The sequence below is a fragment of the Chrysochloris asiatica genome, unplaced genomic scaffold (assembly GCF_000296735.1).
Source record: "Chrysochloris asiatica unplaced genomic scaffold, ChrAsi1.0 scaffold00030, whole genome shotgun sequence".
NCBI classification, from domain to species: Eukaryota; Metazoa; Chordata; class Mammalia; order Afrosoricida; family Chrysochloridae; genus Chrysochloris; species Chrysochloris asiatica.
The window spans coordinates 3,932,521-3,943,157 of record NW_006408548.1 but is presented as its reverse complement, the minus strand read 5'-3'; the positions used below and the strand labels follow the sequence as shown (position 1 = coordinate 3,943,157).

The following is a 10,637-nucleotide window of genomic DNA, read 5'->3' as shown; positions in this document are numbered from 1 at the left end:
CTCTTTTTTATTTTGATGTGTAAGTATTTTTATTTTCTTTGAGGTTACCATGTAATTTATTAATTTTTTTCCCTTATTTGAAACAGTGTTTTTTGATCTCTTTTTGTCTTTTTTGATTTTTTATTTTTTTTTTTTTTTGGTTTGATTTTTTGTTGTTTTTTTACCTTCGGTTTTTTTTTTGTTTTTTTTGTTTTTCGTTCCAAGGACCCTTTTTTGTTTTTTTTTTAATTTTTGTTTTGGTTACTACCAATTTCTTTCATTTTTGATTATCAGGAAGCATCCTAATTTTGCCATCATACTTGAGGGACAGCTTTGCTGGGTATATGATTCTTGGTTGACAATTTTTTTCTTTTAGAATTTTAAATATGCCATCTCATTGCCTTTTTGCCTGCATGGCTTCTGGGTACCAAGGGGCACCAGTAAGACAAAATTGTGATTTTGTCTTACTGGTGCCCCTTTGTAGGCAACTTTTTGTTTTCCTGAGCGACTCTCAGGATTCTTACCTTGTCTTTGGTTTTGGAAAGTTTGATTATGATATGTCTTGGTGATTTTCTTTTTGGGCCTTATCCTGTTTGGGGTTCGTTCAACTTGTTGTATATGCTTATCTTCTTGTCTTTCATGATATTAGGGAAGTTTTCTTTCAGCAACTCTACAACAATTTTCTCTGTGCTTTTTATTGTTTCTTCATGTTCAGGAATTATGGTCACCTGTAAACTGTCCCTCTTCATAGTGTCCCACAGAACTCTTAGGCTTCCATTCTTTTTTCTGATTGTTCTTCTGGCATAGTAGTATTGAGAGACTGATCTTCAAGCTCACTTCTTTGGGCTTCCATTGCTTCAAATATGCTCCTTTGTCCTTCTAAGTACTGTCCATTTCTGAAATAATACAAAGCCTGCAATTAGAAATCTTCTGGATTTGCATTTATTGTGCCTATTTGATCTTGTAGTGATTTCCTGAATTCTCTAAAGTTGTTTTTTTTTTTTTTTTAATGTTCTCGTTACTTTCCCCAATCTTACTGTCAGTCTTTTGAAGGTGCCTAAATATCACTCTTTTGAATTCTTTTTCAGTTAATTCCATTACCTTCTCTTCCTCAGAAACATTTTCTGGCTCTGCATCTTGATCATTTCTTTGAGCCATTCTCTGTTTCCTTGTGTGAGCTAAAATTGTCTGTTGTCTCCAGGGCATTTGGGGTTGTTGTTTTTTAATTTTCATTGATGAGTGTATGTTGATATGTTCTTAGGCTCTCATCAACTGTCTCCTGTGAGTATAGTTAGGAAATGAAAGTATGTACACCTTTCTCCTTTGCCGTCCATGCACCTCAGTTTATTGTGGTTTTGGTTGGTGTTGGCTGTTGTCCATCAGGTGGTATAGGAGCTGGTATTGGCACCTTCCAGTGAGTGGAGCTGCAGAAGGAGAAGGTGTGGTTGGGGCTGGGCTCTATGTACATAGTTGCTTTCTCCTGTCAGGTGGGAAAGAGAAAACCCTCCCACATACACACACAAGAAAACAAAACAGAATGAATTAAAACAGTAGCATCCAGAAAAAAAGAATATAATAACTGTAAAGACAAAAGAGGGACAGGGAAATGGAGCTATAGAAGAGAACGATAACAGAGAAAATAAGAGGAAAAAATTTTTAAGAAACACTTAGAAAAATCAGTGAGAGAGAAGATGAAAAGAGAGAGCAGAGAGACAGATCAAAAGGAAAAAAGAAGAGGGTAAAAGAGAAACAGAAGAAAAGGAAAAACAAAAACAGACATTGAAAGGATAAAATTTAAGGGAATGGAAAGAGAATAAGAAGGAGGAGAAAGAATAAACATAAACAATGAAACAGCGAAAGGAAATAAGCCAAAACAAAACAAACCAAAAAACCAGTGTAACTATGGGACCTGGGAAGGAGAAAACTCTTCAGGGCCTCCTATAGCCAAGGAGCCCATGAGGTGGGTGTGGCAGGTATGTGATAGTAGAGTTCCTGGCCCTAGATAGAGTCTGACTGGCCTTGGTGTTATCTATTGTTACAGCACTCAGTCTGGAAGTAGTTCCTGGAGGTCCTCAGTGGAGCTAGTTTCAGTGTCTGTTAGGACCACAGATCAATGCTGGTTTTGTGGCTCTGTGCGTTCTGTAGGTCTGGAGCCAGGCCTGCTTGAATCCAGGTACCAAAATGGCATAGCAGATCCCACATCGGCTTCGAACTCCCAGAAAGCAGGGGCTGCGCTGCCGGTGGATGAAGATGGGATCTGACCACACCTCAGGTCACCAGGGGAATGTGCTGAAAACGAAGGAATTGAACATTTCCCATCACCTGTGTGAATCTGCTCTGCCAGACCTCCCTCTGTTGCCAGAGTTGCTGGCCATTCACCAGTCAGTTTCCCTCGCTCACTGTCCTTGCTCAGCTTCTCCTTCTGGGGGCACTCAGTCCACTTCTCTAACTTTTCCTCCAAAGTTTAGGGTTCCAGAATTTTCATCAGTATCTGCTTCATTTGGTCTCCTGTTTATTTTCAGAGGGCCCGTGTAGTGCATCTACCTAGTGTCTGCCCTTTTGCCAGAAGTCCTCTCAGGATAGTTCAAGGTTTAAAAAGTGTCTCAGGGTGATAGTCTCAGAGTGTCCTTTGTTCTTGGTGGTTCAGTTGTTGTTGTTGTTAAGTGACATCGAGTCGGTTCCGACTCATAGCGACCCTGAACAGGGTTTCCGAGGCTGTAAATCTTTACGGGAGCAGATAGCCTAATCTTTCTCCTGCGGAACCGCTGGCAGTTTCGAACTGCTGACCTTGTGGTTCACAACCTGATTTGTAACCACTACGCTACCAGAGCTCCTTTGGTGGTTCAGTAGTTCTGCATTTTTTTTTTTTTTTTTTTCCTCATTCTAACTAGGATCATCTGTTGTGGCCCTGTGGTCAGATCAGTCAGTGGTGGTAGTCCCGTGCTATCTAGTTCATTTGGTCTCAGGAGAGCTGAGGACAAGGTTTGTGTGGGTCATTGGCCTTGTAGATTTGTTTCTTCCCTGTAATTCTGGTTACTTTCTTATTCTTATGCTCCTGATGAGCAGAGACCATTAGTAGTATCTTGGGTGGCATACACAAGGTTTGAAGACTCCTGACACCGCTCTCTTGACTAGGATGGTGAACATGAACTTTGTGAGCCATATCCTCCCAATGGACTGAATTGTCCCATGAGACTGTGAGCATCAGGACCTCTTTATAGGATGGGGCCTCATAGTGTTCATGGAAAAATGGAATTAAAAGATAATGGAACTCTTGCATGAGCGTTTTGACCCTGCCTCATATTACTGTTTTGTCATTCTCAGTATGTGATTTCCCCATGGTCTGAGATGCCTGCCTAAGATGCCATCTCTTCTGCATTCCCTCTGGCAGAAGGAAGAAGAGGGACTGCCAAGGACATTTCCCAGAATATGTAACACTTCCATTTATAATCTTTTAGTCAGAATTGGGTCACATGCAAGGGTGGCTGGGTTGCAAACCCAGCCTAAAATAGGGACTTCTGCTGGTTAGGAACAGGGAGAAGATAGGAGATGACAGTAAGCAACAACAACCGGCTATTGGAGACCGGCCCTCGTGTCCTTGCTAGAAGCCCTGTCCTTCGCCTGGTGTTTTAAAACTCATCTTCATACTTACCTGAAGAAAAGAAACACTCATAATAGCTAAGTTCCTGGGGGGCACAAATTGTTAAGTGCTTGACTGCTAACTAGGAGGTTGGCAGTTCGAGCCCAGCCTCTCATGCCTCAGAAGACAGGCTTAACCTTGAAATCTCTGTGGAACAGTTTTACTCAGCACACGTGGGCTTCCCATGAGTTGGAACTGACTCAATGACAACAACAACAATCACAAGCTTAGCAGGTGCCAGGCAGTGTTCTGCATCGGTTCTCACTCAGCTCTATTTTAGTAGCCCGGGCCCCAAACTCCTGCAGGGTTTAGCCATGAGGAGTTTAGACTGTATGCAAAGGTGTGGGTGGGGCCAAAAGTCCCTGAAGGGGCAAACAGTTTGCTCTTGGCTTCTAACTTAAAGGTTAGTGGTTCACATCTACTGAGTAGAGCCATGGGAGAAATGCCTGGGGGTCTACTTTCATTAGATACAGCCTGAAATAGTCTATGGAGCACAGTTTTACTCTGAAACACACAAGGTCACTGTGAGTTGGAATCAACTCATTGGCAGTGGGTTTGGTTTCATTTTATTTTTATGGGCAGGATGGCAGGAATCAGCAGGGTTGGAGAAGTGTCCAGAGATTAGCAGCAGCAGAAAGTTACTACCACCACTCAAAGGGCAAAGAGGACATAATGGTGCTACCAAACCAGTTTGGAAAAGAGAGAGGTTAGAGATGTACAAGAGGAATTGCCTGGCAAGAGGTGTATCTAGAATGAAGCCCTTGATGAGTCTGGTCAGGAATGTCTCGTAAATGCCTGCCGTCTTTCTCCACACTTTGATCTCTTGATTGTGCTCCACATTTGTTGAGGCCAACTAGAAACCAGAAGGGAACCAGGGGAGACAGTCCATAGAAAGGAGCCCTGGAACAGAAGGGGCAAAGAAGAACAGAGACTGGATTGAGGGGTGGGAACAACAGAGAGCAGCATGCATGGTGTTGTTACAGTTCTCTGTTGTTGTTGTTGTTGTTGTTGTTGTTAAGTGCCATCGAGTCGTTCTCTATTAGATGTAAGGAAATTGTGGCAAGAAGAGAGTAAGTCACTTGCTCATCTCACTCTACTAGTAAGTGACAGAAGAGAAGAAGGCAGAGTGCACCATCCTTGTTTCTCTTGTCCATTTGCACTCTGCTCTACACATTGTAGTCCTCTGATGAACAGGTAGTGAAGAAATAATTTTGGTAAGCTTACTATGATATTAGGTCCCTGGGTGGTACAGATGGTTTGTGCTTAACTACTAACCTAAAGGTTGGTAGTTTGAACCCACTCAGCAGTTGAATGGAAGAAAGACTTGACGATCAGTTTACATTAAGATAAAACCCTGTGGACACAGTTCTACTCTTTTAAAACATGGAGTTGCTATGACTCAGAATCGATTCCACTGTGATGATTTTGGATTTGTTTTTGTTTTGCTTGTTATTATAATATAAAAGTCACCATTCAATTTCCTCTTCCTGTGGTTGCAGGTTGCGGTCTCAAATCTCAGTGAGGCTGTGCAGGATGCGGACCTGCTGGTGTTTGTCATTCCTCACCAGTTCATTCACAGAATCTGTGATGAGATCACTGGGAGGGTGCCCAAGAAAGCACTGGGAATCACTCTCATCAAGGTAACATGGTGCAGACATGGGGGGACGAAAACATCACCCAACAGTAATTTCATTTCCCTCACTTTCATTTCTTCGTGGTGTGGAGCTGAAGGAGAGGGTGTAGCATTGATTAAAAACAACAACAGCAACACTTTTTAGTTACTTGTAAGGTGACCAAAAACATACCCTGCAAATCACCAGTGGTTTGTGTTAGCTGAGAAATTGCTCATGCGCATGCTTGAAGACCTAGCAATTCCACTCATAAGTGTATATCCTCAGTGGGGACTGGTGGACAAGGAGTCCATGAACCACCCTCAAAGATCCATAGGTAGAAATCAGGAAGTTTGTACACTTAAATGTGGAAGAAATTTAATCCTTTATTCATTCTAACCTCTAATTGAAATGAGCATTTCCTCCATTTTGAATGTAGGAATGTGTGCATGCAAAGGTGTGGGCATTTTAATATAATAATAATTTAATAATACTTAATAATTTAATAGCATTTAATAATAAACCACCATTTTAATAATTATAATATTAACAGACGCTGGATTGCATCACTACTAGAAACCACAGATATTTTCATATACTTTAGAGTGGTTTGAGGTATCTCCAGCTATAAATTACATTCATCACTACTTTAAAATTATAAGTATTAGACGCACCATGGAAGTCCTGATATAATGCTGTAGGATAAGCACTGGCCACAAGGTTGGCTTGAACCACAAAGTTGGCAGTTCAGATTCACTAGCTGCTCCTCAGAAACCCTGTACAGGGTCGCTATGAGTCAGAACCAACTCTACAGAACTGAACAACAACAGACACACCATGACATCTTTTTCTTACTGTATTGATGAAATAATACTTATATTTACTTTATCACAAATTAGTCTTTCAATACCGATAACCATATTTCAGTATAATTGGCTATTTGAGTTATTCTCCATGTTCTGTTTTTTGCATTCAAAAAATATTATTCTGAGAAGACATCCATAGTGTTACCACACTGCTAAGGGGGAGAGCCATACTATTTAAAAAAAAAAAAAAAGTTAAGATCAAACTAGAGAAACTGTTTCAGAGTATTCAGATTAGTGTTCACGGGAGCAAACTGGGATGGACAGATGAATTAGAAACTATTCATCCAGTGAAATACTATGCAGCAGTGAAGAGGAACAAGCTAGAACTTCACGCAGTCAGATGGGCAGTCTCTAAAATTATGATATAACCCCCAAACCTCACAACACACATGAGTAGTGCAATTACATTCATAGACGTTCAAAATAGACATGATGATGTAATGTTGTGTTGTTAAGTGCCATCAACTTGTTTCTGTCTCATAGCGACCCTATATAACATTTCTGATGATCTACCATCCTTGGGTTAGCAGTCCAGTGCTTATTTTACAATTCCACAACAAGACTCCAACATAATATGAGGGGGCTTCAAAAAGTTTATGGTAAAATAGAATTGAAAGATAATTGACCTAGGAGGCTAAGAACTCTTTCCATAACTAGGTGCCTTGCCCCTGGCTGCCCTCTGGACCCAGAGGAGTTTCTTGTGGGAACAAACAGCTTAGCCCCTTCCTGGGCCAGCATGAACAACTTCAAATCAGGTGTTCTGACTCCAGACAGCATCTAGGTCTGCAGGAACTCCATCTAGGACTACCCTCTCATCCCTACTATTTCCCCCCTCCTCCCACCACACACACACACACACACACACACACACACACACAGCGAGCTCCTGACTGTTAGATGCCTTGCCCTCCAGATACCCTGTTCTCAACAGTTTGTTCTTCTTTGGGCCCAGCCCCTACCCCACTTTTCTTCTTTCTTTTTCTTTTCTTTTCCTTCCATTGTTTGTTTCATCCTTTTCTGCTTTTCTTTTTCTTTCTTTTTTCCCCCTTTCTCTTATTTCCCTTTATCTTTTATCTTTATTTTCTTCTTTATTGTTTTCTTTGCCCACTCCCTAGTTTTGCTTATTGTATTTCTTTCTTTTTTCTCTTGTTTTCATTTTATTTCCCTTTGTAGTTATTAATTTTTTTTCTTATTATTGTTTGCCTGCTTGCCCCAACTTATTTCTTAGTTCTTTACTATTTGCTTTCTGCTGCTGTTTGTTTTTGTTGTTTCTCTCTATTTCTTTGCTTGATCCACCTTATGGGCAATAGCAACCATGCCCATACAGTTCAGCTATACCCATATACCTTTTTCAGCCCCACTTACTGGGCAAGGGCCACTATCCAATTCTATATAACCTGATCATCAATAGATAGCGAAGAAGGAGAGTGAACTTGGGTTGGGGAGACACACTGGGGACTTAGTGGTATTGGTTATCATCTATTTCTTAACCTGGTGGTTGGTACATGGATGTTCATTTTATTATCATTCTCTAAACAGTACATATCATTATACATTTGCTTATTCTTGTTAGTAAAAGAGGTGCTTTTTAAGTTGCCATTGGATCTTTGAATCTTGATGTTCTATAAAGCAAAACTATTTCATACCTCTTATTTGATGATTTGTTTTCCATGTAAACTTCTTGGTATCCTTCCAGGGGATAGACGAGGGTCCCGAGGGGCTGAAACTCATCTCCGACATCATTCGCGAGAAGATGGGCATTGATATCAGTGTGCTCATGGGTGCCAACATTGCCAACGAGGTGGCTGCGGAGAAGTTCTGTGAGACCACCATCGGTAAGGGCTCTCAGGATACTTGAGCCAGGACATTTGGTGTTTTACTACCTGCATTTTCTAAGCCTGACATTTTTCAATAATGGACTCTTCCTGGCCTCTCTATAATGTTGCTAAGGACAGTCAGTAGAACAGGGGATTTATATGAGGGAGTCCATTCTGTGGAACTGAAGTGTTCAATGTTCAAAAACCACCAGCAGGAACGTAAAGCCCAGGAGAGCAGTTTGATCACCCATGCCTCCGTAATGAGTCACTGAGCATAAACAAAGAATTCAAGGTTGCTTATACCAAGAAGCAGCTGGTTACATCCATGATGGGGTACCCCTGACCTTAGAAACCCAGCTTTTCTTTACTCATAAATGACAGGTCCTCACTGGATTCCAGAGAGATCTACAATTGGTGAGAATAATCCCCATTCAGGGAATAAGATGCCTGCCCCAAGACACACAGCTAATGTGAAGTAGAACGGAAGTGCAAAGCTGGGTCTCCTGTTTTCTCAAAGAGGAAGCAGTCTACTCTTAAATGAAATGGTTTATGAAAATCTTCACTTCTTTTAGAAAGGGCTTTGACAGTTGTCACCCACACATGTTATTAGAAGATATATTGTTGGGGGGTGGTGGTGGTGTGCCATGGAGTGGGTTCCAAGTCATAACAACCCTGTATAGGGTTTCCAAGGAGTGGCTGGTGGGTTTGAACTGCTGTCCTTGTGTTTCAAACAGACTTTGTACTTTATCCCACATCACCACACCAGGACTCCACAGCACATATAATGTCTAGTTATTAATGAAACCCGAGATAGTCAAAAGGAAACCACTTTGTTTTGTTCTTTCTATATTTTTTGTGTGTAAACTAGTGCATCTAATTTATGTGTTGTAATTCACCTTTTTTCACTTATCCTATAGCGCCATACCACAAGTCCATATATAGATAATTGTTGCTGTTAATTGCCATAGAGCCGGTTCTAACTCATAGTGACCCTGTATAGGGTTTTGGAGGAGTGGCTGGTGGGTTTGAACCACTGAACTTGCAGCTAGCAGCTCAGTGCTTATCCTATAGTGCAATACCAGGACTCCATGAGTGGTGCAAATGGTTAAACACATGACTACTAGCTACAAGGTTGGTGGTTGAAAGCTACCCTGAGGCACATTGGAAGAAAGGCCTGGTGATCTGCTTCTGAAAGATCATAGTCCTGTAAACTTCATGAAGTACAGTTGTGCTCTGCACCCGGGATGTCACCATGATTTACATACAACAACAGTGTACATACATACAAGTTTCTTTTCCACTTAACTTTGTTTTCCATTTGTAGCGTTGATTTAACCTGTGACATTGGTTTGTAATGCATTATCAGTAGTGTGGGTTCCAACTCATAGTGACCTTGTATAGCTGTAAATCTTTCTGAGGCTGTAAATCTTTATAGGAGCAGAAAGCCTCATCTTTCTCCTCCGGAACTGCTAGTAGTTTCAAACTGCTGACCATGAGATGAGCAGTCCGACTTGTAACCACTACACTACCAGAGCTCTTTTTGTTCTTATATAGCCCTTATCAATTTATTCTTTTTTTAAAAAATGTTTTATTGTGAATTGAGTAAAGGTTTACAGAGAAGATTATCAGTGTTACGTTAAAAAAATCATCCACTTTGTTTCATCTCAATGATTGCAATCCTCTCCACTCAACAACAGTTATCCCACTTTCTCCCTGTGGTTCCTGTTTCCATCCCACCCTCTTTCTTATCCCTTCTCAACTTTGTCCTTAGATAAAGGTTGCCCTTTTGATCTTGAATGACTGACTATTCTATGGTGAGCATACCTTACTAGGGTTGTTGCCCTCGCATATTACTTATCTACTTCTTGGCTGATAATTGGGCCATGAGGGCAAGTTCTGTTCCAGACCTGAAGGGTGGTTGAAGGTGTTTGTAATTAATGTTTTTCCAAAAAGATTACTAGCTAGTTACATCTGAGTCCTCAGTCATTAATGCATCTTCTCCCATTTGGTTGGAAATGACTGGTTACTGCAATCATTCTTTAAGTTTGAGATTTCTTCCCCCAATCCTTGACTTAACCTTTTTATCTGCCTGTGGACTTTGGCTAGGATTGTTTTACCTGCCTCTAGTCCTGCTCGTTAAGGAGCTCTGGTAGCTTAGTGGTTATGAATCGGCCTGCGAACTGCAAGGTCAGAAGTTCGAAACTACCAGCTGTTCCGCGGGAGAAAGATGAGGCTTTCTGCTTCTGTAAAGATTTACAGCCTCGGAAACCCTGTACAGGGTCGCTATGAGTCAGAACCAACTCCACGGCACATAACAACAACAACAACAGTCCTGCTCATTAAGGAACTCTCGTAGCGTAGTGGTTACGAATCGGGCTGCGAACCACAAGGTCAGTAGTTCGAAACTACCAGCTGTTCTGCGGGAGAAAGATGAGGCTTTCTGCTCCCGTAAAGATTTACAGCCTCGGAAACCTTTTGCAGGGTTGCTATGAGTCAGAACTGACTCCACGGCACATAACAACAACAAGTCCTTTTCATTATAGGAAATGCTACACTTGTGTGCATTAGACCTTTTTGGTTTGTAAAGACTAACAAATGTACATGTTACATCTCAGTCGCTCTTTCTTCTGTTTACCCACAGATTTCCTTGCCTTCTCTGTGGGCTCTTGCCCACTGCATTGTCTTTATCAATGTTTGTGACTGTGTGTGTGTGTGTGTGTGTGTG

General features: G+C 41.3%; 1 protein-coding gene across 1 annotated transcript in view; it reads left to right on the top strand.

Annotated features, from left to right (window-relative positions):
• The window catches only part of GPD1L (glycerol-3-phosphate dehydrogenase 1-like), an 81,270-nt gene that overhangs the window by 35,508 nt on the left and 35,125 nt on the right, over positions 1 to 10,637 (top strand). Inside the window, exons 3-4 of the mRNA XM_006851590.1 lie at positions 5,119 to 5,259; positions 7,792 to 7,930. Of these exons, the coding sequence (XP_006851652.1) occupies positions 5,119 to 5,259; positions 7,792 to 7,930 (280 nt within the window). The remainder of the gene's footprint in view (positions 1 to 5,118; positions 5,260 to 7,791; positions 7,931 to 10,637) is intronic.